Below are 25,512 nucleotides of genomic sequence, written 5' to 3'. Positions count from 1 at the left end.
CTATTTATGTTGCTGCCACCATTGATGGGTCCTAGGCCCATCTCTTGTCTTTCGCTTTCTATGGCTAGGATCTGTCTTTCCAAAGCCAATCTTTTGGCCATCCTGGCTAACTGGATGTCCTCTTCACTGGAGTTATCCTCAGTGATTTCAGAGAGGTTGGTCCCTCCTGTGAGGGAGCCAGCATCTCTGACTATTATGCTTGGAGTCAGGGCTTGAGAGGCCCTGTCCTCCCTAGATAGGACTGGTAGGGGGGAATCACCCTCCAAGTCACTATCATCATCCTCTGTGTTGCCATCCTCAGAGGGGTTGGCCTTTTCAAACTCTGCCAACAGCTCCTGGAGCTGTAGTTTGGAAGGTCTGGGGCCCATTACTATTTTCTTTATTTTACAGAGTGACCTTAGCTCCCTCATCTTAAGATGGAGGTAAGGTGTGGTGTCGAGTTCCACCACATTCATCTCTGTACTAGACATTATGCTTCTAAAAGTTGGAATACTTTTTAAGAATCTAAAACTAGTTCTAGGTTCTAATTCAAACTTTCACAAAACTTTTAAACTCTAAAAGGAAATGCTAACAGGGACTAACACAAGGCCCTAGCAGGACTTTTAAGAATTTAGAAAAATTTCAAATTGCAAAAACAATTTCTAATGACAATTTTTGGAATTTGTCGTGTGATCAGGTATTGGCTGAGTAGTCCAGCAAATGCAAAGTCTTGTACCCCACCGCTGATCCACCAATGTAGGAAGTTGGCTCTGTATGCACTATTTCAAAGTAAGGAATAGTATGCACAGAGTCCAAGGGTTCCCCTTAGAGGTAAGATAGTGGCAAAAAGAGATAATACTAATGATCTATTTTGTGGTAGTGTGGTCGAGCAGTAGGCTTATCCAAGGAGTAGTGTTAAGCATTTGTTGTACATACACACAGGCAATAAATGAGGAACACACACTCAGAGACAAATCCAAGCCAATAGGTTTTGTTATAGAAACATATCTTTTCTTAGTTTATTTTAAGAACCACAGGTTCAATTTCTACATGTAATATCTCATTTGAAAGGTATTGCAGGTAAGTACTTTAGGAACTTTGAATCATTACATTAGCATGTATACTTTTTACATAAAACACAATAAGCTGTTTTAAAAGTAGACACTTAGTGCAATTTTCACAGTTCCTGGGGAGGTAAGTTTTTGTTAGTTTTTGTCAGGTAAGTAAATCACTTACAAGTCTCAGGTTTGGGTCCAAGGTAGCCCACCATTGGGGGTTCAGAGCAACCCCAAAGTTACCACACCAGCAGCTCAGGGCAGGTCAGGTGCAGAGGTCAAAGAGGTGCCCAAAACGCATAGGCTTCAAAGGAGAGAAGGGGGTGCCCCGGTTCCGGTCTGCCAGCAGGTAAGTACCCGCGTCTTCGGAGGGCAGACCAGGGGGGTTTTGTAGGGCACCGGGGGGGACACAAGTCCACACAAAAAGTACACCCTCAGCAGCGCGGGGGCGGCCGGGTGCAGTGTGCAAACACGCGTCGGGTTTGTAATGGTTTTCAATGAGAGATCAAGGGATCTCTTCAGCGTTGCAGGCAGGCATGGGGGGGGCTCCTTGGGGTAGCCACCACCTGGGCAAGGGAGAGGGCCTCCTGGGGGTCACTCCTGCACAGGAGTTCCGTTTCTTTAGGTGCTGGGGGCTGCGGGTGCAGGGTCTTTTCCAGCCGTCGGGAAATGGAGTTCAGGCAGTCGCGGTCAGGGGGAGCCTCGGGATTCCCTCTGCAGGCGTCGCTGTGGGGGATCAGGGGGGACAACTTTGGTTAGTCACAGTTGTAGAGTCGCCGGAGGGTCCTCCCTGAAGCGTTGTTTCTCCACCAGTCGAGTCGGGGTCGCCGGGTGCAGTGTTGCAAGTCTCACGCTTCTTGCGGGGAGTTGCAGGGGTCTTTAAATCTGCTACTTGAAACAAAGTTGCAGTTCTTTTGGAGCAGGGCCGCTGTCCTCGGGAGTTTCTTGCCTTTCTCGAAGCAGGGCAGTCCTCAGAGGATTCAGAGGTCGCTGGTCCCTTGGAAAGCGTCGCTGGAGCAGGTTTCTTTGGAAGGCAGGAGACAGGCCGGTAAGTCTGGAGCCAAAGCAGTTGGTGTCTTCTGTTCTTCCTCTGCAGGGGTTTTTCAGCTCAGCAGTCCTCTTCTTCTTGTAGTTTCAGGAATCTAAATTCTTAGGTTCAGGGGAGCCCTTAAATACTAAATTTAAGGGCCTGTTTAGGTCTGGGGGGTTAGTAGCCAATGGCTACTAGCCCTGAGGGTGGGTACACCCTCTTTGTGCCTCCTCCCAAGGGGAGGGGGTCACATCCCTAATCCTATTTGGGAATCCTCCATCTGCAAGATGGAGGATTTCTAAAAGTTAGGGTCACTTCAGCTCAGGACACCTTATGGGCTGTCCTGACTGGCCAGTGACTCCTCCTTGTTATTCTCATTATTTTCTCCGGCCTTGCCGCCAAAAGTGGGGGCAGTGGCCGGAGGGGGCGGGCAACTCCACTAGCTGGAGTGTCCTGCAGTGCTGGCACAAAGGGGTGAGCCTTTGAGGCTCACCGCCAGGTGTGACAGTTCCTGCCTGGGGGAGGTGTTAGCATCTCCACCCAGTGCAGGCTTTGTTACTGGCCTCAGAGTGACAAAGGCACTCTCCCCATGGGGCCAGCAACATGTCTCGGTTGTGGCAGGCTGCTGGAACTAGTCAGCCTACACAGATAGTCGGTTAAGGTTTCAGGGGGCACCTCTAAGGTGCCCTCTGGGGTGTATTTCACAATAAAATGTACACTGGCTTCAGTGTGCATTTATTGTGCTGAGAAGTTTGATACCAAACTTCCCAGTTTTCAGTGTAGCCATTATGGTGCTGTGGAGTCCTTGTTTGACACTCCCAGACCATATACTCTTATGGCTACCCTGCACTTACAATGTCTAAGGTTTGGCTTAGACACTGTAGGGGCACAGTACTCATGTCCCCAGGGTGGCATAAGATATGCTGCAGCCCTTAGAGACCTTCCCTGGTATCAGGGCCCTTGGTACCAGGGGTACCAGTTACAAGGGACTTACCTGGATGCCAGGGTGTGCCAATTGTGGAATCAAAAGTACAGGTTAGGGAAATAACACTGGTGCTGGGGCCTGGTTAGCAGGCCTCAGCACACTTTCAATTCAAAACATAGCATCAGCAAAGGCAAAAAGTCAGGGGGTAACCATGCCAAGGAGGCATTTCCTTACACACCTGCACTAGCCTTCTCTTGATGGAGGTTAGAAAGGCTTTTAATGCCAGCCAGACCTCCAGTAGGTTGATGTGGATTCCAGATTCCGCCGGAGACCAGAGACATATGACTCCATTTCTCCCAGATGGCTGCCCCATCCCAGGAGAGGTGTATCTGTCACTACTGTCAGATCTGGTTGGGAAAGGGAGAGGGGTCTACCTCTGACCCAACCATGGTTCATTAACCACCAATGCAGATCTTTTGGGGTTCCCTCTGCGATATGGACCATATCAGAGAGATTTCCATATTGCTGCGCCAATTGAAACATCCGCCATTGCAGAACCAGCATATGCTAGCAGGCACGTGTCACAAGCAGGATGTAGAAGGCCATGGGGATCAGCAGCCTCAGACCAAGTCTCATTGACACCCAGGTTAGAGGACAAAACATTTGGATCATAATCTGAGTATTCTGGACTTGCAGTTGGGGAGGACCGCACTGTGTCCAGTACAGCTCCGATGAAAGAGAGCGTCTGAGCTAGTCGTGGATACAGGGGAAGAATGGAACCCCTGATCTCCATAGATAAGCTGCAACTACTGCCATCACCTTGGTAAACATCTGAGGTGCGCTGGTGAGGCCACAAGGGAGCACGGTGAATTGAATGTGCTTGTGGCCCACTAAGGCCCACTGTGAACCGCAGACAAAACAGGAATGAGTAAATATGCGTCTTGCAGGTCCAATGCTACCAACTAGACTCCCGGGTCAAGGGCAGACAGAACTTGAGCAAGCGTGAGCATTTTGAATTTCTTCTTTTTCAGGAAGAAATTAATATGGCGTAGGTCTAGGATAGGACAAAGGTCTCTGTCCTTTTTGGGCAACAGAAAGTAGTGGCAATATCAACCACTACCTACTTCTGGCATCAACACCCTCTCTGTGGCTCCCTTGTCCAGAAGAGCCGCCACTTCCTGGTGGAGTAAGGAGAGTTGGTCCTTTGTCAGCCTGTTGCAAGAGTGTGGCATAGGTGGAGGGGTAGTCATGTAGGAGAACCCAGGGGTCTGATGTTATCGACCTTCAGTGGTGCAGGTGAGGGCGTATCCTGCCTCCCACTGGTTTCCCATGGTGGTTGGAGGAAGAACTAATGAGATTTGGCGGCTGCGGCTGTCGGGGTGGGGAGGGTGGACACCCACAGAGTCTTAGGGTTCCTCGGCCACGCAGAAGCTGTGAAGCTTATTTGCTGTGGTGGCTAGGCAGGTAAAGATGCAGCTGGAAGCCCCGTCCGTGGCCACAAAAGGAGCGCAAGGTGGACTGGAGCTGCTAGGGGGGCATGGAAAGGCCCACGAACCTGGCCGTAGCTCTGCTATCTTTGAATGCCCCAGTGCTGAGTCTGCCTTGTCTATAAAACGATGGGAGCCATCAAAATGCATGTCCATAAGCAAAGCTTGGACATCCTCTGAAAAGCCAGCCAGCCTCAGCCAGCCCTGGCGCCGTAAGGCAATCGACGAAGAAACTGCTCTGCATAGCGAGTCAGTTGTGTCCAGCCCACATCTGATCATGAACTGGGCTGCGTCTCTCCTGTCTCCCATAGCATAGGAGCATATGGCCCGGGTCTATCTCCAAGACCATGAGCAGCACCTGCGCAAACCTAATCCCACAGTGCATGGGAGTAACAGCCCACAAGGCACACAATGTTCACAGACCGCAGTGCCAGGCTTCTGGGAAAAAAAACATTTTATTGCCTAAGTGTCCAAGCTCTTGGATTACCTATCCAGTGGGGTGGTAGGGAATGCTCCAATATTTACACAGGAAGTGGAGGCTTGGACTATTGATCTTTCTGTGTTAGGGTGGTGTGTGAGGAAATTGGGGTCCCCTGGGGTGGAGCAATCGGTACTTGTCCTGTTTACAGGAGTCCCTGTGCAGGGCTTGGACCTGATCCCAAGCAGGACATCCGTAAGGGCTTAATCAAATGTGAGAAGGTGTTCAGAGGGAGGTCACACCAGTTGAAGCACCACTGTCACTACATTAGTCTTGACTGCCACTGAAGGCAGCTAAGGACTAGGACCTTAGCCACCCTTCTCACCACCATAGCAAAATAGACTCCCTCCTCTGTAGCCACAGTAGGAGGAGAGACCATGCTAGTGTCTAGGGAGGTGTCCAGTCCACTAGCGTTCCCCAACTCCTCACTTCAAACCCCCTCCCCACCCCCCCCCCCCCCCCCCCCCCCCCCCCCCCCAATCTTCTCCAAGTCCTAGCCTGTGGGAATAGGCCTGAAGAGCAAGGCACCAGTCAGCACTGCAGTCGGTGTCGGCAACACCTCTCCAGCTCTGTGTTGGAGTTGGAGATGAGAATGGTGATAGCTCCGCCGGTGTTAGTAGTGTCGACATCGGGACTGGCATCAAGGAAGGCCGAAGTTGTGACTGGCTCCCATCTGGATCTATCTATGCATCCAAGTGGTCCGACGGGGCTAGAGGTGGACCTGCCGGCAGGGAATCAGTAAGGGCCCCTCCCAAACCTGCAGGGTCTGAAAGTGCATCAGCAGGGCCGGGCTGCCCAAATATGAGGTACATGGCCTCATAAAATTCGTGGAGTTGAGCGGCCGAGGGAGGTGCGGATCCGGCCCAGGCTCAGGCTCAATAGTAGAGCCAGGCCTCGAATGATGACACTCCCTCATCTCATCTGATTACTTTGATGGACTGGACAAAGTCGAAGATATCGTTGCTTTCTAATTCTTTTTTTTTTTTTTTTCTTCCTTTTTGGACTTGCCCAGGTGACTTTGACTGCGATGAAGATCAATGTCTCTGCGACCTTTCTCTCGACTGGGATTGAGGGCATTGCACAACGGCGGCAAGAAGCTTGAGGGACTGTTCCTTCAAGGCCTTGGGGTGCATGGCTCGGCAGTCGACGCAGGTCTTCGTGCCGTGGTTGCACTCAAGACACCAGAGACAAACGAGATACAGGTCCATCACTAACATCTGTCGGTGACAGGTGCTGCAGAGCTTGAAGCGCATCTTTCCTTGTGGACATCCCTGCCACATCAGGAGAAAGATCTAAAAAAAACTTCATCAAAAAGTTGAAAAGTCAAGAACTGACGTCAGCTTGCTGGGGTGGTGCCTATATAGGCTCACACATGTCACTTCCAGAGCAGACGATGCCACGCGGAGCCAAACAATGCCACCTACCGGCACGCAGGGGTACTGCTCACGGGAAAATTTCCAGATCTATTTTCACACCTGGGGATAACTCTAATGTAACCATCTGCAGCTAGAAATCTTTATCAGATTAGATCTTTTCACCACTGTCAAGAATGTGCAATGTCAAAAGTTGTGCGTATTGGAGGTTCCAAAAGAACACCCGCTAGGAAATATGTTCTTGCTGGAATGGGACTCATGAACACCTTCTGGCCCCTGCCTCTTCTGCCCAGAATACTGAATAAGATCAAGAACAGCTTATCCCATGTTATCCCAGTGGCTACATATTGGACCAGGAGTGTGGTACATGGAACTTCTGGTCATGTGTATCTGTTCTCTGATCAGGCTACCATTTCTTGACGACCTCCTGTGTGCGCAACAGGGCAGGGTCTGCCTCTGTGCATTCTACACCTACATGTGTGGTGCAGCAGGAACTGAGTTTCACCTGGTGCTTGAGGGTGCTGAATGTCGTCACTGCCGCCAGGCTCCCTTCCATGAATCTTATAAGCAAAGCTGTCAGACGTCTTTTTGTTTGTTTTATCTTTCACCCAGCAAAATGTTGCAGTGGGCAATTTATGATAGATGTCTAACTGCAGATTCCTCACCTTACAATATTCCTCAGGCATTAGCCTAGATCTGGAAAATCTTAAGCAGTATCTTTGTGTGCCAGTAGGTGGTGCCAACGCACATCTGTCTACGTTGGCTGTGATGTTCGCAGTGCCAATATAGGGGACACCCCAGTGTGCTGAGATCAGTTCCTTTCCTATCTACAAACAGCACATATTGGGAGAGCTACCTCAGTCACTTTTTGACCCACTTTGGACCTTTTGTTGATATTTTTGGAGCTATTGCTCCCAGTGTGCTAGGGACACGCCCTTTACTAACCTTGGGGTTTCAATCCTTCTGGGGAATGTCACAGACAGATGTTTGTGTCTCATCCCCTCTTGGTCGGTCTTTGGTTCCTGAGATCGAACCACGACTCCGGAGCCTGTGCGAACTTTTTGATGCACCTGAAGGCGATCCAGGAGTGAGAGATGAAGCTCCTGACAGCAGGCCCACTAGAAGGCACCACGTCATTCCTGGTCTCGATCCCAAGGGAAATCTCTGGATCTGTCGTGGACTCGGATCTGCGATCGATTGTATTGAAAGTCAAAGCCTTTGTCGAAGTAAGTCTTAAGCACCAAAAGACGTCAAATCAATCTTCCCCTTCCCCCTCTCAACCTCATGCTTCTAGCCCCTGCTTCTGCACTCCTCCTGAAGAGCCAGAAACCGGATTGGCTCCGCTCCCTCCTGAATTCCCTGGAGGTAGAGTGACCCCTTCATAACTTGGGGAGTTCTGTGTCGCCATGCCTCAATCTTTGAGCCACTGACTCCCTCTAACGTGCCTTCGGACCTCACAGATCTGAGAGATGCCTCTTTTGGATACCAATGGCGGACCCGCCCAACACCAACTGGGCCATCTGGATCCGGACTGACTCCGGTCTCAAAGCAGGGACCCCCGTTGGAGCAGGCCTGCCCGTCCGCACCAACTGATAATGCAAAGCCCATTGTCCTGTCAAACCGGAGACAGACTGTTCATCGTTGATACCAGCACAGGGTGGACTACAAATGACTAATTTGGATACACTGCCTCTGTCCTATGACAGACCCAGTGCTGAGTTGGACTTTGAAGGTGATAATGACGATGGCTGTGGGTTCCCTGACCCAACCAATGATATGTGCCAGCCCTACCATGTGGACAACTGGTATGAGGAGCTGGGAGATGCCAGGTGGCTGATCACGTTTCCAGATTTTGGACTGGTCTCACCTTCAGGACCTGCTGTGGAGGAAGGTACATCCTTCGACATGATGGCGAGGAGTCCGGTGGAGTTCCTTGACCTGTAGCTTTCCTCCATCACAGTAAAGGCCGAAGTCTTGATGGAGGTGCTTCAACTTGGGCTATCCCCTGCAGAACCCCTACTCCCTTTAATGAAGCTCTCCTCGCCATCCTTCTGGGGGCTTGTGTCAAGCTGTGCAGATTCCTCACCTTTTGAATATCCCCATACGAAATCCTGGACTGGAAACTTTTCAGTAGCTCTCCCGCACTGAAGGGAGTGCTGGCTCCATCACGGCTCCGAGGCACATCACTGTAGCCATAAAGGACCCCCCACAGCATAATGACATCAGTTCTCTTTTTCCGCACCTTTGAAACATTCTAGAGCTCTTCAACTCTCCTCAGGAGATCTGTTGTTTTTCCACAATGTGGAGAAGTGTGGCTCAATGGTTAGAGCGGCAGACCCTGAAGCAGAGATCTGACTCAAGACCAGGGTTCAAGTCCCGCTTCGGCAGGTCTTGGGCTCAATTCCCCTTGACCAGATAATTCTCGCCTCGGTGCCTAATCTAATTCATGGGTCCCACTCTGCAACTCTGGGCAATAGCTTGCTTAATCTCCACAACGGCCCCAACAGCGCTTGGATGCCTGGCTTCACCCTGGGGGTGCTCAGGAGTGGGCGCCTCACAGGGAAAAAGCCAGGAGGGGTTCCATAGCGGTATGAGTACAGCGCCTTGAGACCCTAACGGGTGAGTAGTGCGCTATACAAGTGCTAATTTAAATTTTTAATTTTTACCTTTTTCTTAAAACACACCTTTTATAGGGAAGTTTTCCTGCGCCTTGTCACAACTGAGGAAGCCGGGTTTCAAGCCATTGAGAGATTGAAGGTCAGATGTCCATCACTGGCCCTCACTAGATCAGTCTTTGGAGCCCGGGATCTGACCATGAGGTTGGCATCTGTTGAGACTGCCTGAAGATGAAGCACAAAGCATTAAAAGACAGAGAAGCCAAGATGTTCATCACACTAGCACGGTTTGAAAAAAGAGGTTGGTGAAAATCCTGCCCAAGATGATCACAATCTCCTCACTCGTCCCAAGTCTTCAAACAAAACAAAAAAAGCGCTGCAATGAGTCCCATCATCATTCTTACGAAGACAAGTCACGGACGCTGGTGACCTCTCAACCGCAGTTGGGCGATGATCAGAGAGGTCACCAGACTCTGACTCCACCTCGACCGACCTCTTAAGTGCCAGCAGCTCTAGGTCTTGTGACTCCAGCTCCAGTGCTGACTCCAGCTCCAGTGCTGACTCCACCCCCTTCAATAATTCCTGCAGCGTTCTTTCTTCCTTCGACCCCAGGGTGTTAACATGTATCCTCTTTTCTCAACTCTGGGTACAGATCCAAGCCAATTACTAAATGCTATGTTAAACATTCTCAACAGAGCCATGGTGCCATGTGGTGCGTCTGCAGGCCCCATGGGACCGCTGGCCTGCTCCTTGGGAGGTGTTCCTGCATCATACCACTAAGCACCCTTCTTGCCGTTTGTGCCGCTGGCCCTGGGGTTGTAGGTGCCAGAGCTAGAGTTTGACTCCACCTCTGGCACCTACAACCCCAGTGCCACAAATGCCGGCCCAACTGGTTTGTCCATCGTCCTCAGATAGAGAGTACTCACCGGCGCCACAACTAATGGCACTGGTTCTGCAGGCGAGATCTGAGGAAACGGTGATCTATTATTCTGACTCATTAGAGATTAGGGACCTCATGGTGAAAGCAAACACTTAAGCTCAAGAAGTGACTGCTTTTCTAGGGGTTTCCATACTCCACAAGTTTGCTCCTCCCCGTGATAGTGTACTTTATTTCTTGTTTCATGGCAGGCAAAAACTCAGTTTAGGCCGTCATCAGTCTCTTCCTGCTATTGAACATTTCAGATCTTGGGAAAGAGGGAAGCTTGGTTTAAGAATGCATCTTCCTACAGATTTATCACCATCCTTTCGAGGGATCATTCTGATCTGCTAAAACATTTCCATAGCAGTAGCTCCCCAGCACCTCCAGGTGGTGCCATAATGTTTCAGCTGTGACTCCACCAGCCATATAACACAACACCAACCTGCGTGCTGTGCTAACATCCATTCCTATTTTTCTGCACCTCAGTGCGATCTGGAGCTCTTGGTTGTTCATCAAAGAAATTCTTCAGCTTTTTCGAGGAGTAGGCCAATTCTTTTCTCCAGAAGTTTCAGGATTTAAGCCCTGTCAAAAATGCCGGAGGCAGATGTTTGTCAGATCTACACAACATCTGCTAAAGGTGTCATCTGACAGTGGTGCAATTTGTGGTCACTCTTGCACCTAAATACCATCAGTAAGCGGGATGCCAACTTATGTTTGGCCAAGGACAGACAATATATGTCAGTGGTTCCCAACCTGTGGGCCGGGGACCGCTGGGGGTCCGCGAAGCCTCATCAGGGGGTCCGCGACTGCTTAAAAAAATTAATAATATTAGGTCCCAGCTATCAGTAATGACTCAGTGGGGGTCCCTGGGTTCCAATAATGATTCTGTGGGGGTCCCCAGGCTCCAGTATTGATAAAATGGGGGTCCACAGAAGTCAAAAGGTTGGGAAACACTGATATATGCCAAAGTGTAAGTCTCCTGCAAGGCAACAATCTCTCATACATTCTTCCCATAGGATAATATAAAAAGCTCCATACTAAGGAGAAATCCTTTTCCTCCTCAAAGAAACAATCCTAGTCCTGGGACAATTTGGAATCACAGTGCCATTCCCCAATGCCAAACTCTTCCTTGTTCTACGATCCTTTTTGAAAGCTGTAGAAGGTCATTCTTAATACCCTGCCTCGTTTGCTGTCCCTGTGCAGGTTGAGATCTTCCTTCAGGCCATGTTGGACATATTTAGGATGGCTCAGATTCACTCTGGGGCACTTCCCAGGGGTGGTGGCTTGGATGAACAGCTTCATCCAGGGCACAGAAGTCCACCCACATGGATGAGTGGGATGGATGAGTGAGATTATGGTCGCACACAGAACGATGACTCAGGCTGATAATCTACTTCCTCTTTCCTAATACAATTCTGGGCTTTACCTTGATTTAGAAAATGCCAGGTGTCTGGATACCTTTCCAGAAAGGGAAATTTCTTAACCTTCCCAGGACCCGACAGAGGAAATCTATTCTTATACTACTTTGGTGTGTAAAACTGCAGAAACTCTAGAGCGGACTTTCTCCTCCGAGACAGAAAGGGTAATATTTTGTTATATATCTTTCAGCCTTCTTAATCAGTTGTGGGACTCTTGCTACCAGTTAAGTGAGGTTATATTGGACCCTTAGAAAAACCCTGTTGGTAGCATGTGTTGCTGTAGATACACATGCAGTGCATACTGTTGCCATCTAGTATTGGGCTTGGATGTTTACAACTTATTTTTCTTCGAATAAAGTCTTTTGAGTCACGGTATGCACTGTGACTCCACTTTTAGTAGGTAATGGGCACCGACTCCATGTTCTATTGTTTTTTTTTCTGCCATCGGGTTCAGACATTTCCTGATGGGGCTCCGAACCTTAACGCGTCTTCAGCCCTTTACTGTGAATTTCAACACACAGGGGTAGGAAAAAACATTGGTCTCTTAGTTCTTCTTTCGAGTACGCTATCCAGAGACGCACGTCAGAGAACTCGTGCTGTTCTTGAGGCTGCATGCCTCTTGGCATAGGCAACTTACTTTCTGGAGAATGCACACAGAGAAATGGGATGTACACCCTTCCAGCACTGCCCCCTGTGCCATGCAAACTATCTGTGATTTGACACTCACTGGATGCTTACCTCGCTTTCCGGTCGAAGGAAACTCTAGGGTACCAAAGGTAGAGGTGCACTGAAACATGCACGACCATTCCACTGCAAATACGCTTGACATCTTTGGTGATTGGAAGCCTTCGGCACTGAGAAAGGTGAGGACACAGGCTCTTTGGGTACCTCACCCAATCAGCCATCGCCCAGCCCAAGGCTATCTTTTTCAGCAGCTTCCACCCAGAAAAAGAACGGGTGGCTCCCTTAATCTCCAAAGCCAACGGCCCTCAAATAAAGACCACTGTCAGGATCATTAATACAACTGCATACATCTTAAGGCAAAGTACCTTCTGGGAGTGGACATCGACTTGGCAGAGCCCATTAGTCATAGCAGAGACAACTAGTGCAACGGTTTCAGCACCTCAGCAGATTTAGTACTTTCAGGGCAGGGGTGGATCTAAAGGTCAACCTTACCAACAGCAGATGTAACCCGTTCTGTCCTCTGTTGGTTTGTCTGCCTCAAACCCTCTCTGATTCTACCTCTTTAAACCACTGTCTTAAGATAGGGGGAGGGGAGGTCTACTAGTTTTCTACCAAATGGGAGGCAATCCTGGCAGATTAGTCAATTGATCCGTGTGAGCTATGCCCTACTTTTCCTATCCCTTCCTTCAGACAGCCAAGCTTCTCACAGGGCTTGCACTCCGGCACACACCTATTCTGTAGCGGAGGTGTTTGCCCTTCTAGTCAAAGAGCTCATCATGTTTTTTAATCTGGAGGAAAGCGGCAATGGGATTCTACTCCCTTTACCTCTCAGTTCCCTAGAAGTGTAGGGATCTGAGACCCATCCCGGATCTACACATTCTGCACCTGGTCATCCTGCAGGACAAGTTGCTGCCTCTGAGCCTACTTCTGCTGGCTCTGAGTGCAGTGGATTGGTTGGAGTCCCTGGAACTCCTGTACACCTACTGTCCTCTTTCAACTCTCCCCGCTCACAGGCATTACCTGAGGTTCACCGAAGGGTCACACCACTATAAGTCTTGCTGTTCGTCCTGATGACGAGCCCAATATTTTCATGAAGGGCAGTTGAGAGGAATTTGCTCATATGGTCGAGAGTCCATCCAATTTCATGCTTGGGCATCTGGCTGGTGAAGGCTGAGTCCCTGGCGCTGGTTCAGGAGCATCTTAGAGCACAATGATTCTTCTCAATGACTTGGACTTTAACATCAGTGCCCAAAAGACCCACCTCACTCCAGCGTAGAGGTTGCCCTTCAAAGGTGCAGTGCTGAGCACAATCGATATGAAAAACTTTCCTCCTGAGAGGATCATGGTTATTTCAGAGATGATTCCAAGATTTCTTACTTCATGAATCTTCAGGTTCTCCAGGTCTTACGTCTGCTTGGCCTTCTGCATACTATTAGTTCCACACATGTCAATAGCAGATGAGGGCCCTCCAGTAGTGCCTGTGATGGTAGTGGCTCCAACATCAAGGGAGCCTTTCAGATGCAGATCTTCCAGTCAGTCCACTCGGAATTGCACTGGTGGATGGACCCCTCTTCTCTCATGGTTGGTTGTCCATTCAGCCTTTCAGAAGCGCAGGCTGGTGTGGCCATACACTCCTTTTTGGGGGACATGACTGCATGACCTTTGGTTTGCATCCAAGGAGGGTCACCAACCTATGAGTAAAATTGAAGAGCTGCGGGTGGCCCACTTTACCTTGAAGTCATGTGTAGGAAGTTGGCTCTGTATGCACTATTTCAAAGTAAGGAATAGTATGCACAGAGTCCAAGGGTTCCCCTTAGAGGTAAGATAGTGGCAAAAAGAGATAATTCTAATGCTCTATTTTGTGGTAGTGTGGTTGAGCAGTAGGCTTATCAAAGGAGTAGTGTTAAGTATTTGTTGTACATACACAAGCAATAAATGAGGAACACACACTCAGACAATTCCAGGCCAATAGGTTTTGTATAGAAAAATATATTTTCTTAGTTTATTTTAAGAACCACAGGTTCAAGATTTACATGTAATACTTCAAATGAAAGGTATTGCAGGTAGGTACTTTAGGAACTTTGAATTAGCAAAATAGCATTTACAGTTTTCCCACAAATGACATATAGCTATTTTAAAACTAGACACAGTGCAATTTTCAACAGTTCCTGAGGGAGGTAAGTGTTTGTTAGTTTTTGCAGGTAAGTAAACCACCTACGGGGTTCAAGTTTGGGTACAAGGTAGCCCACTGTTGGGGGTTCAGAGCAACCCCAAAGTTACCACACCAGCAGCTCAGGGCCGGTCAGGTGCAGAGGTCAAAGTGGTGCCCGAAACGCATAGGCTTCAATGGAGAAGGGGGTGCCCCGGTTCCAGTCTGCCAGCAGGTAAGTACCCGCGTCTTCAGAGGGCAGACCAGGGGAGGTTTTGTAGGGCACTGGGGGGGGGGACACAAGTCCACACAGAAAGTGCACCCTCAGCGGCACGGGGGCGGCTGGGTGCAGTGTGCAAACAAGCGTCGGGTTTTCAATAGAAAGCAATGGGAGACCAAGGGGTCTCTTCAGTGATGCAGGCAAGGGGGTGGCTCCTCTGGGTAGCCACCACCTGGGCAAGGGAGAGGGCCACCTGGGGGTCGCTTCTGCACTGGAGGTCGGATCCTTCAGGTCCTGGGGGCTGCGGATGCAGTGCCTTTACCAGGTGTCGGGTCTTTGAAGCAGGCAGTCGCGGTCAGGGGGAGCCTCGGGATTCCCTCTGCAGGCGTTGCTGTGGGGGCTCCAGGGGGTCAACTCTGGCTACTCACGGTCTCGCAGTCGCCGGGGAGTCCTCCCTTAAGTGATTGTTCTCCACAAGTCGAGCTGGGGGCATCGGGTGCATAGTGCAAAGTCTCATGCTTCCGGCGGGAAACGTGTTGTTTCAAAGTTGCTTCTTTGTTGCAAAGTTACAGTCTTTGGGGAACAGAGCCGCTGTCCTCAGGAGTTCTTGGTCCTTCTAGATGCAGGGTAGTCCTCTGAGGCTTCAGAGGTCGCTGGACCCTGTGGAACGCGTCGCTGGAGCAGTTCTTTTGAAGTGGGGAGACAGGCCGGTAGAGCTGGGGCCAAAGCAGTTGGTGTCTCCGTCTTCTCTGCAGGTTTTTCAGCTCAGCAGTCCTTCGTCTTAGGTTACAGGAATGTATTTTCCTTGGTTCTGGGGAGCCCCTAAGTACTGAATTTAGGGGTGTGTTTAGGTCTGAGGGGTTAGTAGCCAATGGCTACTAGCCCTGAGGGTGGCTACACCCTCTTTAGGCCTCCTCCCTGAGGGGAGGGGGGCACATTCCTGTCCCTATTTGGAGAATCCTCCATCTGCAAGATGGAGGATTTCTAAAAGTCAGAGTCACCTCAGCTCAGGACACCTGACTGGCCAGTGACTCCTCCTTGTTTTTCTCATTATCTCTCCTGGACTTGCCGCCAAAAGTGGGGGCTGAGTCCAGGGGGCGGGCATCTCCCCTAGCTGGAGTGCCCTGGGGCATTGTAACACGAAGCCTGAGCCTTTGAGGCTACCTGCTAGGTGTTACAGTTCCTGCAGGGGGGAGGTGTGAAGCACCTCCACCCAGAGCAGGCTTTTGTTTCTGTCCTCAGAGAGCACAAAGGCCCTCACCACATGGGGTCAGAAACTCGTCTCAGCAGCAGGTTGGCACAGACCAGTCAGTCCTGAACTGAACAATTGGGTAAAATGCAGGGGGTATCTCTAAGATGCCCTCTGTGTGCATTTTTTAATAAATCCAACACTGGCATCAGTGTGGGTTTATTATTCTGAGAAGTTTGATACTAAACGTCCCAGTATTTAGTGTAGCCATTATGGAGCTGTGGAGTTCGTTTTTGACAGACTCCCTAGACCATATACACTTATGGCTACCCTGCACTTACAATGTCTAAGGTTTTGCTTAGACACTGTAGGGGCATAGTGCTCATGCACCTATGCCCTCACCTGTGGTATAGTGCACCCTGCCTTAGGGCTGTAAGGCCTGCTAGAGGGGTGACTTACCTATGCCACAGGCAGTGTGAGGTTGGCATGGCACCCTGAGGGGAGTGCCATGTTGACTGTCATTTTCTCCCCACCAGCACACACAAGCTGGCAAGCAGTGTGTCTGTGCTGAGTGAGGGGTCCCTAGGGTGGCATAAGACATGCTGCAGCCCTTAGAGACCTCCCCTGGCATCAGGGCCCTTGGTACCAGTTACAAGGGACTTACCTGGGTGCCAGGGTTGTGCCAATTGTAGAGACAATGGTACATTTTAGGTGAAAGAACACTGGTGCTGGGGCCTGGTCAGCAGGATCCCAGCACACTTCTCAGTCAAGTCAGCATCAGCATCAGGCAAAAAGTGGGGGATAACTGCAACAGAGAGCCATTTCCTTACATCATGTCTTCCCTCTACGTCGGGTAACACTATTCAGATCCTATGAGACAACACCGTCACTATCCACCATAACAACTTGCAGAGCAATTTGGGGTTGTGAACTGTTTATTGGGAAGTGTTTAACCGGTGGCATTGGATGCAGCCTTGGTGAATTTTCTGAGTAGCAGCCCATCTGCCTCTGGCAACGTGAGAACAGACACTTTCAGTGGCCTTTCACAGGATTGTGTTATTGCAAAGGCCTGGAACAAGAAGGGCCCTCCATTCAGTGCCGTACACTTACCTCCGAATGTTTCCGTGGGGTGTTTCTGCAGGTTCATCTGTTCTCAGGTCCTGATGTATGTTTCCGCCAATACCACGTTTGTCAAACGTCATGCAGGGTGATGTGGTTGTCCCAGATTCAGAAAGGCAGATTTGGTAACCTGACCTTTCGGCACTCAGCGTTGTCTGCCCCTTCTTCTCCCACATCGGGCAGACCTCTCACAGCACAGTGGTCCAGTTCTCCACACCAATCTCCAGTTGCATTCGCTGCACCTATGGTAATTGATTGGTGCCAGCTTGAGCCCTTTTAGATCCCTGTTGAAGTTGCAGACTTCATCCTGTCTGCTAGAAAGCCTATGAAATCACTTAATTCATGTCACTGAAGCAGGTTGTACAATGGGGGTGTCCAGCTCTAGATCACGTCTTTCTGACGTTGTGCATTTTGCACATTGACTGTTGCACAACAGGAGTTGTCGAGGGCTAGCTGACTGTCCTTTCGGCTTTCTCATTTCCGTGACCAGCCATTGTCGTTTAGATCACCTTGAGTGGCATGTTTTCTGAAAGATTTGCTTTACTTATTTCCTCCCAGTCTTTTCACTGTTCCTCACTGGTAGTTGAATCTCGTGTTAATTTTCTCAATGAGGAAAGCGAAACTATGATGAGTGAAATGCCTAAATTAATATCGGCGACTGGCAATTACTAGGGTTTCATCCCAGTGCATTGCATTTTTGCTCATCATGCCACTCTATACAGAGGCCAGCCAAATGCACATTAGTCTTGGTTCTATTCGAGTAGATACTGTCCAATCTGGCAGACCTGGTCCCCTCCAGATGGGAACACATTCAACACCAGACAGGATTCCGCCTTTTTACCCTTACCTTTAGCTTGATTCCTAGGAGGATGTGCACAGAACCTAAGGGCAACAGAAACACTGAAGTCGTGTGCTCACTGTGCCACAGGACTGACGGCTGAGAGCATATTGTGTGCATGAGAAATATGCTGAAAGGTTATCTGTCCGCCAGAAATATTGTTACTGAAATTAAACGACATTTACTTGAATGTTACCCATCCATTTTTGAAGTTCTGAAATCTCTTATAACTTTATCTTCCTCTAACAGCGTACCATCCAGTGTCAACTTTTCCATTGAGCTAAAATGACCTGTTCCTCAACTGTTGTCAAGCAATTTATATACTGCACCTTTGTCTTCATTATGTAGAGCTGTGGCACCTGTTCCTTACAGTCGCTATCAGGATCTGTTGCCACAAAGTGTGCACTTGGGTTTTGGTGCCTTGGTTGGTAGAACCCCACTGCCAGTGCTGGTAGATCAGACGGCCTAATTCATCGCACACTGACTTTAAGTGGTGTTGCTGTCCTGAATGTAAAAGCAGCGTTCCCATGACAGTATAGCTGCCTAAGTTAATGCCATCCTTAAGGTTGGCCTTTATGGATATTGATGCAGCTACACGTGTGAGCATCTCCGATTCTAAATCATGTGTGTGCTACATTTGATTTCCATCTATTTCCATAGGTGTAAGACCCAAGTTTAATAACACAAATTAATTGCAACACACCCAAGATGTGGTCATGAAGTTATAGATTAATTATTACCAGAATCTGTTCGTGTGATAGCAGCTGTTGTTGGATTAATAAAAGGGATGTCTGTTTTGACAATGTTGGTGACAAGTCCATGCATAGGTAATTTTTTTCCGAAAAAAAAATCCTGTTTGCATTTGACCCGTTACTCACCCAGGCATCACCATTCATATATAAAGCATTCTGAGGTAGAATGTATGCTCCAACACCAGCAAGGGTGGTCTTTTTTGGCCACAACTTGGTGTTCTTGCACATGCATGTACAGTTCCTCTGTAAGTTCCAGTTGATCTCCAGAATCTATTTATTTCAATTTCAGGAAGAAGTTGATGCTGGAGCAATAGTCTTCCAAGAGGCAGTCCCGGTGGAGCTGGGGGATACTGAAGAGACCTTATCTGAAAGAGTGAAAAAAGCTGAACATCGAGCCTTCCCTGCCGCATTGCAGCTAGTGAGCAGTGGAGCTGTCCGGTTAGGAGAAGATGGAAAAATCTGTTGGAGGCTGGATAAACCAAACCAACAGATTTAATGAGCACATCCCTTAACATTTGGTAATTATTAAAGGTCATGAAAAGGCAAGATCTTAAGCAGACATGCATCAGAATGTTAAAGAGCATCTGCTCCTGGGATCTGAATTGCACCTTCAAAACTTCAATTACATTTGTAGGCTTCTTCTGTGGAAGGATTATGCTCTTTAATCTTAGTCAGCAAATTGAAGTGTTGAAAATATTTCCGACTAGTACATATGCGCATGTATGTGTAGTTGACACTGCTCCACAGAGGATGCACAGTGACCAAATATTTGGGATGTTCGTTTATGATAATAAATGCGTCAGTGGAGTATGTGCCTTAAAGACAGGTGGCACTTTCTGAAATCTGATAGTCTGTTTTCAGCAGTGGACATTGTGTCAGTCGCTCAAACCATTGTTAAATGAGGATCAGATAGCCTTTGGCTTTTATAAAGCTGCACAGTGTTGTCCATTATTCCATCTTGTTAACACCTTTTCAAATATCTTTCTATGTGTGACCAAACTGTACTCTACCTTTGGCAATAAACAATTTTGATAAGCTTTCAGTCAGTGTTCTGTCTATTTCATTTTACTTGAGTTGGTAATCGTTTTGTGTTTTTTAACTTGTTAATTGCATATTTACTTTTCACATTTGTTTTTAAGATATATGTTTGTATGTGAGTCTCATTATTTTCTATCTGCCATAAAGCTAGACTTCCCATACAAAAGTACAGCCAATGTCAACCTAGTTGTATATAGTGACATAGAGTAGTTGTCGTACGGATGTTATATGCTCTGCACCCTGCGTTGCATGGTGCTCAGGCCACCTCTTTGCGCATTACTGAAGCACTACAGAAGATGACAGCAGCTGTTACTTTCTTTTGATGCCTACATCAATACTCCACTCAGCCACAATCCGTAAAGGCCTGCTGGCTGTAAGTTTCGAGTTTTTTTTTCTTGTTGTCTTTCTAAAAACTACAACTTGAGAAGAAAAGATGTGTTGCCTCAAGATCGATGCACTATGTTGAAAATGATATGTCCCTGGGCGAGTTGAAAATGTTACCAGGTTGAAGGGAAAGCGCAGTCCAGGGTGAGTTGAAGACGTGAGCCTCGCTTTACTGGTTTGCTCCAAGCTTGCACACCTGGATACTCGACTCCTCCAATAACTGTCCTGTTTCACCAGGGTATGTTTCTAGAATTCTAGTTGGCACTAAAAGATCTCTATTTTATGTGTGTTTTTAGTGCTGTGCTTTCACTGGAAAGTTATTTTAGGAACTTAAAGAATAAATTACTTAAAATTTACATTAAGGTTCTTTTCATCGCTTTTGTGGGTGCTTGGAATTCGTTGCTGATGCCAGGCTAAGCTATGGGGGACGCTAGGGAGTAGTCCCCTGCGTACGAAGGGACGGCAGCTTCTTTTGACTGATCTGAACTGACGGGATGCACAGGCAGCGTGTCATGTAGCTCTGACCAGGGTGGATGACATCCAGCAACCTATCCCAACTTGTCAATGAAGAACCTTAAAAACCAAGCTTCTATTAGTGGGTCAGCCCAGAACGTCTGAACGTCATTGATTCATGATGGACAATCTTTGCACCACATGAGGGCAGCAAACTAGGCAGACAAGGGGCATTATCATATCGCGGCCTGATTAAGAACCAGAAGTGGTGGAATCCGTGATTTATTGTGCACCTGACCTATGGCGACCATAGCATCGAATTTTTGGGCCCCTAAGGGTGCTGTATTGAAAATAGTTAGGGTGTCACTGAGAAACGAAAAAAGAGTGATGGTTTCTTGAATTAATCAAAGCCACCGTGATTTTTCTGGGCTGCATTCATGTCCATCATTTTACTCACTATGCCACCACAGACACATTTCTTGGCCTACACACATTCCAGCTCGAACCTTTTAGCCACACTTTGATGTATCTTTGTGCTGCTGTGTCATCTCTGTGTTGCCAATCTATCTCTCGGTACCTTCAGGCATCTGTTTCTCCTCCCCTCTCTGCTGCTGTTTCTTTCTCCTGTGTCTATTTCTCTTGTGATCTCGTTGTTTTACTTCTGTTCATCCAGGTTTGTCTCCATCAAAGGGTTGCTGTGTTAAGTTGAGGAAGTTAAGGACGGTCGTATTGTGTACATCTCTGTGATCTTTTTTTCTTTCACCTCCTTGTCTTAGCACTGCTAATAAATGGAATAAATTGACAGGTCTTGGGTTCCTGGGGGATGGGAGAGACATAAACTTGTAGATGGGAAACTGTCAACGATGAGATTACCAGCTTGTGGTTCTAACCCTCTATGTATTCAAAAACATCCTGTATTAAAAATGCATATATTTATACGTAGTCTTTGGGTCAGAACTCTTCATCCATTGGTCTGTTATACTGTCACTCACATTTTGCTTTCACCCATTGCAGCACACAGCATGTGGTCAGCCCACTTCAGACATTGTCTCTCTTGCACTGAGTGACTCCGTATTTTCCTGACAACATGTGCACATCCACCTACAATATAGTGCAGTTCACTGCCAAGACTACCTACGTTTTATTTTGCCAGTGCCCTTTCCTTCGATTCTTTATCCTTTTTTCTATTTTTGTGTTTTTTTGTACACAGCTTTGGGTTGTTCAGTATTCAGCTTACAGTACTTCAGAGCCAATAGTGCCTTTTATTTGAACGAGTACGAATCATATTTCCTGTAATGTAAATTAACTAAAAAGCATTCCTATGCCTGTCCTTCGTTTATCCATTTGCTAGGAAGCACCTGCACAGTTCCAGTGAAACTATATGGAAAGCTTCTTATTTTTTTTAATTGCACATTTTTATTGCGAAATTATGACCTCGGTGTATAAGGAGTGGCATGTGTTCTGTTTTTTTTTTCTTTTTACTTTTGTGACGTATGATTGCAATATTTGTGTATAAAATAATACCCGTAGTACTTTTTGCCTCGGGCATACCTGTTTGCTTAGGTTTTTCTTTAACTCAGAGATCTGCATGTGCCTGGACTGAATCCCTGGAGTTCCTCGAGCTCATTATCCACCCCCAACACTTCCTTCTCACCCTCCCTTCCTTTTGACTGTAACTGGAATGAAAATCCTGCACACAAACATGACTGACTAGGCGTCCAATCAGCACACAGCTATTCCGAACAGTGGAATTTCAGCATCACATCTATTCATAATACTAGAATGTTAACTGCTGCAGGGAAAGTGTCACAGCTAATGGGTATACAGAGCCCTCCACTCTGATACTGGAACATATAATATACACCAGCATACAGCATTACTGAGTCAGGAGGGTGCATGGTAATCTCACAGAAACAAACGTGGAGCATTTCAGGTCTCAGTGCACCACTAATGTACCTGAAACCTGCTGTTTTCATATAAATATGTGTGCATTTGTATGATGAAAACAAAATTGCGGATTTCTTTCAACAGTTTTTATGTTTTGTGATTTCTGTGTGCTTTTGGGTGTCCGTTTCATATATGCACAGGATTTAGAAACCCCAGCATGAACTTGACACTGTGAAAAACAAAATAATCAAACGTGTCTTGATCTACAGAAGGTCTTGGAATCCACAAGTGATAATTCTGAAGTAGGGCATGGGATGAGCTCAGATGCATGCTTTCAGATTGGGGCAGAGGGTCAGTCTAGTTCTCTCCAGCACACCTTGCCATCCTCTCCTAGATGTACCGCTCCGCTGGCCACCAGCTGCAAGGCGGCTGGAAGGGCCCTCTGCTCGGCTTCATTCAGGCGCTCCAACAAAGTCTCCTCTGTGTCAGTTACCTCCACTGGTACAGTTTCTTGAAGAATTATTGCTTCAGTATTTGATTCACCCTGTGAAAATAAAAATTTGGATATATCAGTTTGAAACACATGGTGGGAATAAGAAAAAGATAGACGAATGGAGAGAAATAGGCCGCTCTGAAACCTAAACTTTTATTGATGATTTTGATGGCAACCAGTCATTCAAGAAACAAGTTTGTGCGTTTAGCAGTTGAGGCTGGCCAGAAATATATCACCCTGATCGTGTGCGGGCAAAAGTCATAGAGCCTTCTTTTGCAAAGGTCTTATCGACAAATCGCAACCAGCACTCCTTATCTGGTAGCAAGCGCCCCATCTCTGGTGATTCTCAACCCAACCACAACCAGGACACCATCATAATGCAGACTAAGAAGTGTAAAAAAAGAAGAAAACAAGCAAGACAACTGGGCTTTTCCATCTATGAACCTAGGTTCTGGAACAGTATTCCTGTATGTATAACGCGGCTCTAATTCAGTAAAGAATTAACAGATTAGACTCTTCGAAGAACACTGCATCACTGTTCAATAACCACCGCCAACTTGCTGACTTCAAGAGACAGCAGGCTGCGTTCCAGAAACCCCTACCGATTCTCTTATTCAGACAACTTCTAAATAGCTGCCATGCCACTGGGGATGGGAACTCTTCCCTCCTTTCAATCCAGGCAAACGGGTTGCCCAGATGCACTCCTCTACCGACTGCACAGTTCTCCAAGGGATTCAGGGATATTCACTAAGTGTACTTTCTCCAGGTATTCTTGCTTGTGAAGAAGGCGTTTGGGGGAGAAGTAGCATAACTGGCAAGTATCTGACGAAGGTTCCGTCCTGGCACGAGTTATGACTGGGGTACTTTACAAACTTGGAACTACACAATTTCGTATTAAGCCGTCTTGAGGGGACTGGTGGTATCTTTTTCTTTTAACGATCTTTTGTTAAGATTTTCCAAAAAACAGGTGCCAAACATACTTTAGAGTATGACCTTAAGGACAGATGAGACAACACTAGAGGAACGCGTCTTTTCATCATGCGCTCTTAAAGAGGAGACATTCCAAAATAAGAAATACAACTATGTTAAGCTAGATGTGTGTTCTATATTTTCCTACGGTGTTACAGGTCCCTTATCTTTTCCATTACCTTTAGTTTTCCCACCTGGCCTCATTCCTTTGTCTTCTTGACTTCTTGTTCCTTAGAATGCCCTATTCCTTTCTCTCTCTGGAATGTTGGCACATGAGCGCTTTCTAGGACCATTGAAGGGCAGTCGCTGATGGGCTGATGCGGTCTGTGATGTCTGCTGCTCTGTTTAAGATTAAACTGTTGTGGAAATTATTTACAAACGTGTATCAGGGAGGGAATTTTGTTGGGTTGGGGGAGGTTGGTGAGGATTCTTGAAGTGGCATTGTATAATAAAGGGGGTATCCGTTTAGGATTCTGAGGTTAGTCTTCACAGCGGTCAAAAAGAAATGTACCCATATGAGTTCAATAGGGAATCTATCTTGCATCTATAAATAAGTCTTAAAAAATATGACCGCTGTTGGTTCACCACACAAACTGGTCTGTTTGTGTGCTATGTGGGCACAGTTGTCTTCTACTTGTGAAGCACCTAGACTTTCAGCACTGCCAATGATCCAGCAATCCGTGTCATCCAGTGTAAACAAGAACTTTTATTAAGCTTCACACCGAGTTTTTTCAAATTATGTTTATTGTTATTTAAACATTGTCATAAAAACGAAAACAGTTTCCAGTACACAACGGTCCTCTTGCATCCTATGTACAGTATTACAACCTGACACTCTAGTGGCCAACACTTATTCCAGCCCATACCTACATGTACCTAATTGTCAGACAGTATTTTTGTGAAGTAGTGCATATTGTGCCAAGCACTCGGGGCGGGTATGGAGAGGATTCCAGCAATTTTTCCAACATGGCCACCCATTCAGCAAGTTTTCTGTTAGTTTCTTGTCTCCTCTTTAGGCCTTCATATGCTGTAGCCCATTCTAGCAAGTCTTTTTGCCAAGACGGTGCCCAGCTATTCTAGTCTTATTTACCTTTTGTAATTCCTCTTCGTGGGAAAATATTCCTAGCAGATATTTTTTATTAGATCATTGCCGCAGTGAACTTGTCACTGCATGCAACCTCTCCACCACTCTTTTCCAGTATTGTGCTGCTTGTGAAAAGTCTAACACCATTTGAATTAAGTCAACCCCCAACGATTCACACCCCCCCACACACACACACAACCAGACGTCCTACTTGCATAATTTAGTGCTTGTTTTTTTGGGTTGATGTATGTTTTATGTATGTAGTGAAAGCGAATCAGTTTAAACCAATGATTGGAAGAAATTTGCTTGACTTGCTCACAGGCTTTCCTCCAGTCAGAATCTGTCATGGGTTCTAGCCACACCTGTGCCCTCCTTTCTCTGGCATGTTCGGTATCTCCCTTCCTATCCTGAATTGGTGCCTACCGGAGGTTCAAAATTAACCTCCGGTCTTCTACCAACTGCCAGATTTAGTATTCCCAGCATTCTGTTGGTTTCTGGGGCGCTTCTGGGAATGTGGTTCAAATTTCTCTAGGAGTACACTTAAGCATGATATACTAAATAAACAGTCCCCTTCTCACCATGGATATGTGAGAAAACTTCATGGGCCTTAAAGGAATGTCGGAGACAAATGAAGGTTACTTCATCTACTTGACCACCTTTTGCCAGGCCACCTTTTGCCAGACCCTTCCCAACCGTCTAATCAATTATGGATCATTTTTTGGTTCGTTGTTCCCCAACATGAAGGCCTCAGGCTGGGCATTTCGTGGGAGGATCCCAGCCAAGAGCCTCTTCTCCCTATTGTCACCCTCCTCTAATCAGTGCACTGCATGCTTCAGCTGAGCAGCTGCATAATCTAAAACGAAGTCTAGGAGACGCAATTCCCCTTCAACCTGAGTAGCGTCAACGTTTTTAGTGTAGCAGGACTACCCTTTCCCACCCATTGACTAAGCTGCGTGGGCACATGGAATTCTGTA

General features: G+C 47.3%; 2 protein-coding genes across 3 annotated transcripts in view; one reads left to right on the top strand and one right to left on the bottom strand.

The window, feature by feature from the left end:
* Window positions 1–19,272, top strand: part of LOC138248680 (trifunctional purine biosynthetic protein adenosine-3-like) — a 329,279-nt gene extending 310,007 nt beyond the window's left edge. For both annotated transcript variants that reach the window (XM_069202471.1, XM_069202472.1), the window contains one exon: window positions 18,520–19,272. In XM_069202471.1, the coding sequence (XP_069058572.1) occupies window positions 18,520–18,726 (207 nt within the window). In that variant the 3' untranslated portion in view covers window positions 18,727–19,272. The remainder of the gene's footprint in view (window positions 1–18,519) is intronic.
* Window positions 19,273–22,322: 3,050 nt separating this feature from the next.
* LOC138249601 (trifunctional purine biosynthetic protein adenosine-3-like) overlaps window positions 22,323–25,512 on the bottom strand; it is a 249,449-nt gene continuing 246,259 nt past the window's right edge. The window contains exon 22 of the mRNA XM_069203543.1: window positions 22,323–22,536. Coding sequence (XP_069059644.1) covers window positions 22,345–22,536 — 192 coding nt within the window. The 3' untranslated portion in view covers window positions 22,323–22,344. The remainder of the gene's footprint in view (window positions 22,537–25,512) is intronic.

The sequence above is a fragment of the Pleurodeles waltl genome, chromosome 8 (assembly GCF_031143425.1).
Source record: "Pleurodeles waltl isolate 20211129_DDA chromosome 8, aPleWal1.hap1.20221129, whole genome shotgun sequence".
Taxonomy (NCBI): Eukaryota; Metazoa; Chordata; class Amphibia; order Caudata; family Salamandridae; genus Pleurodeles; species Pleurodeles waltl.
Note: the sequence above shows the minus strand (reverse complement) of the source record. Positions and strands in the feature narration are given on the sequence as shown.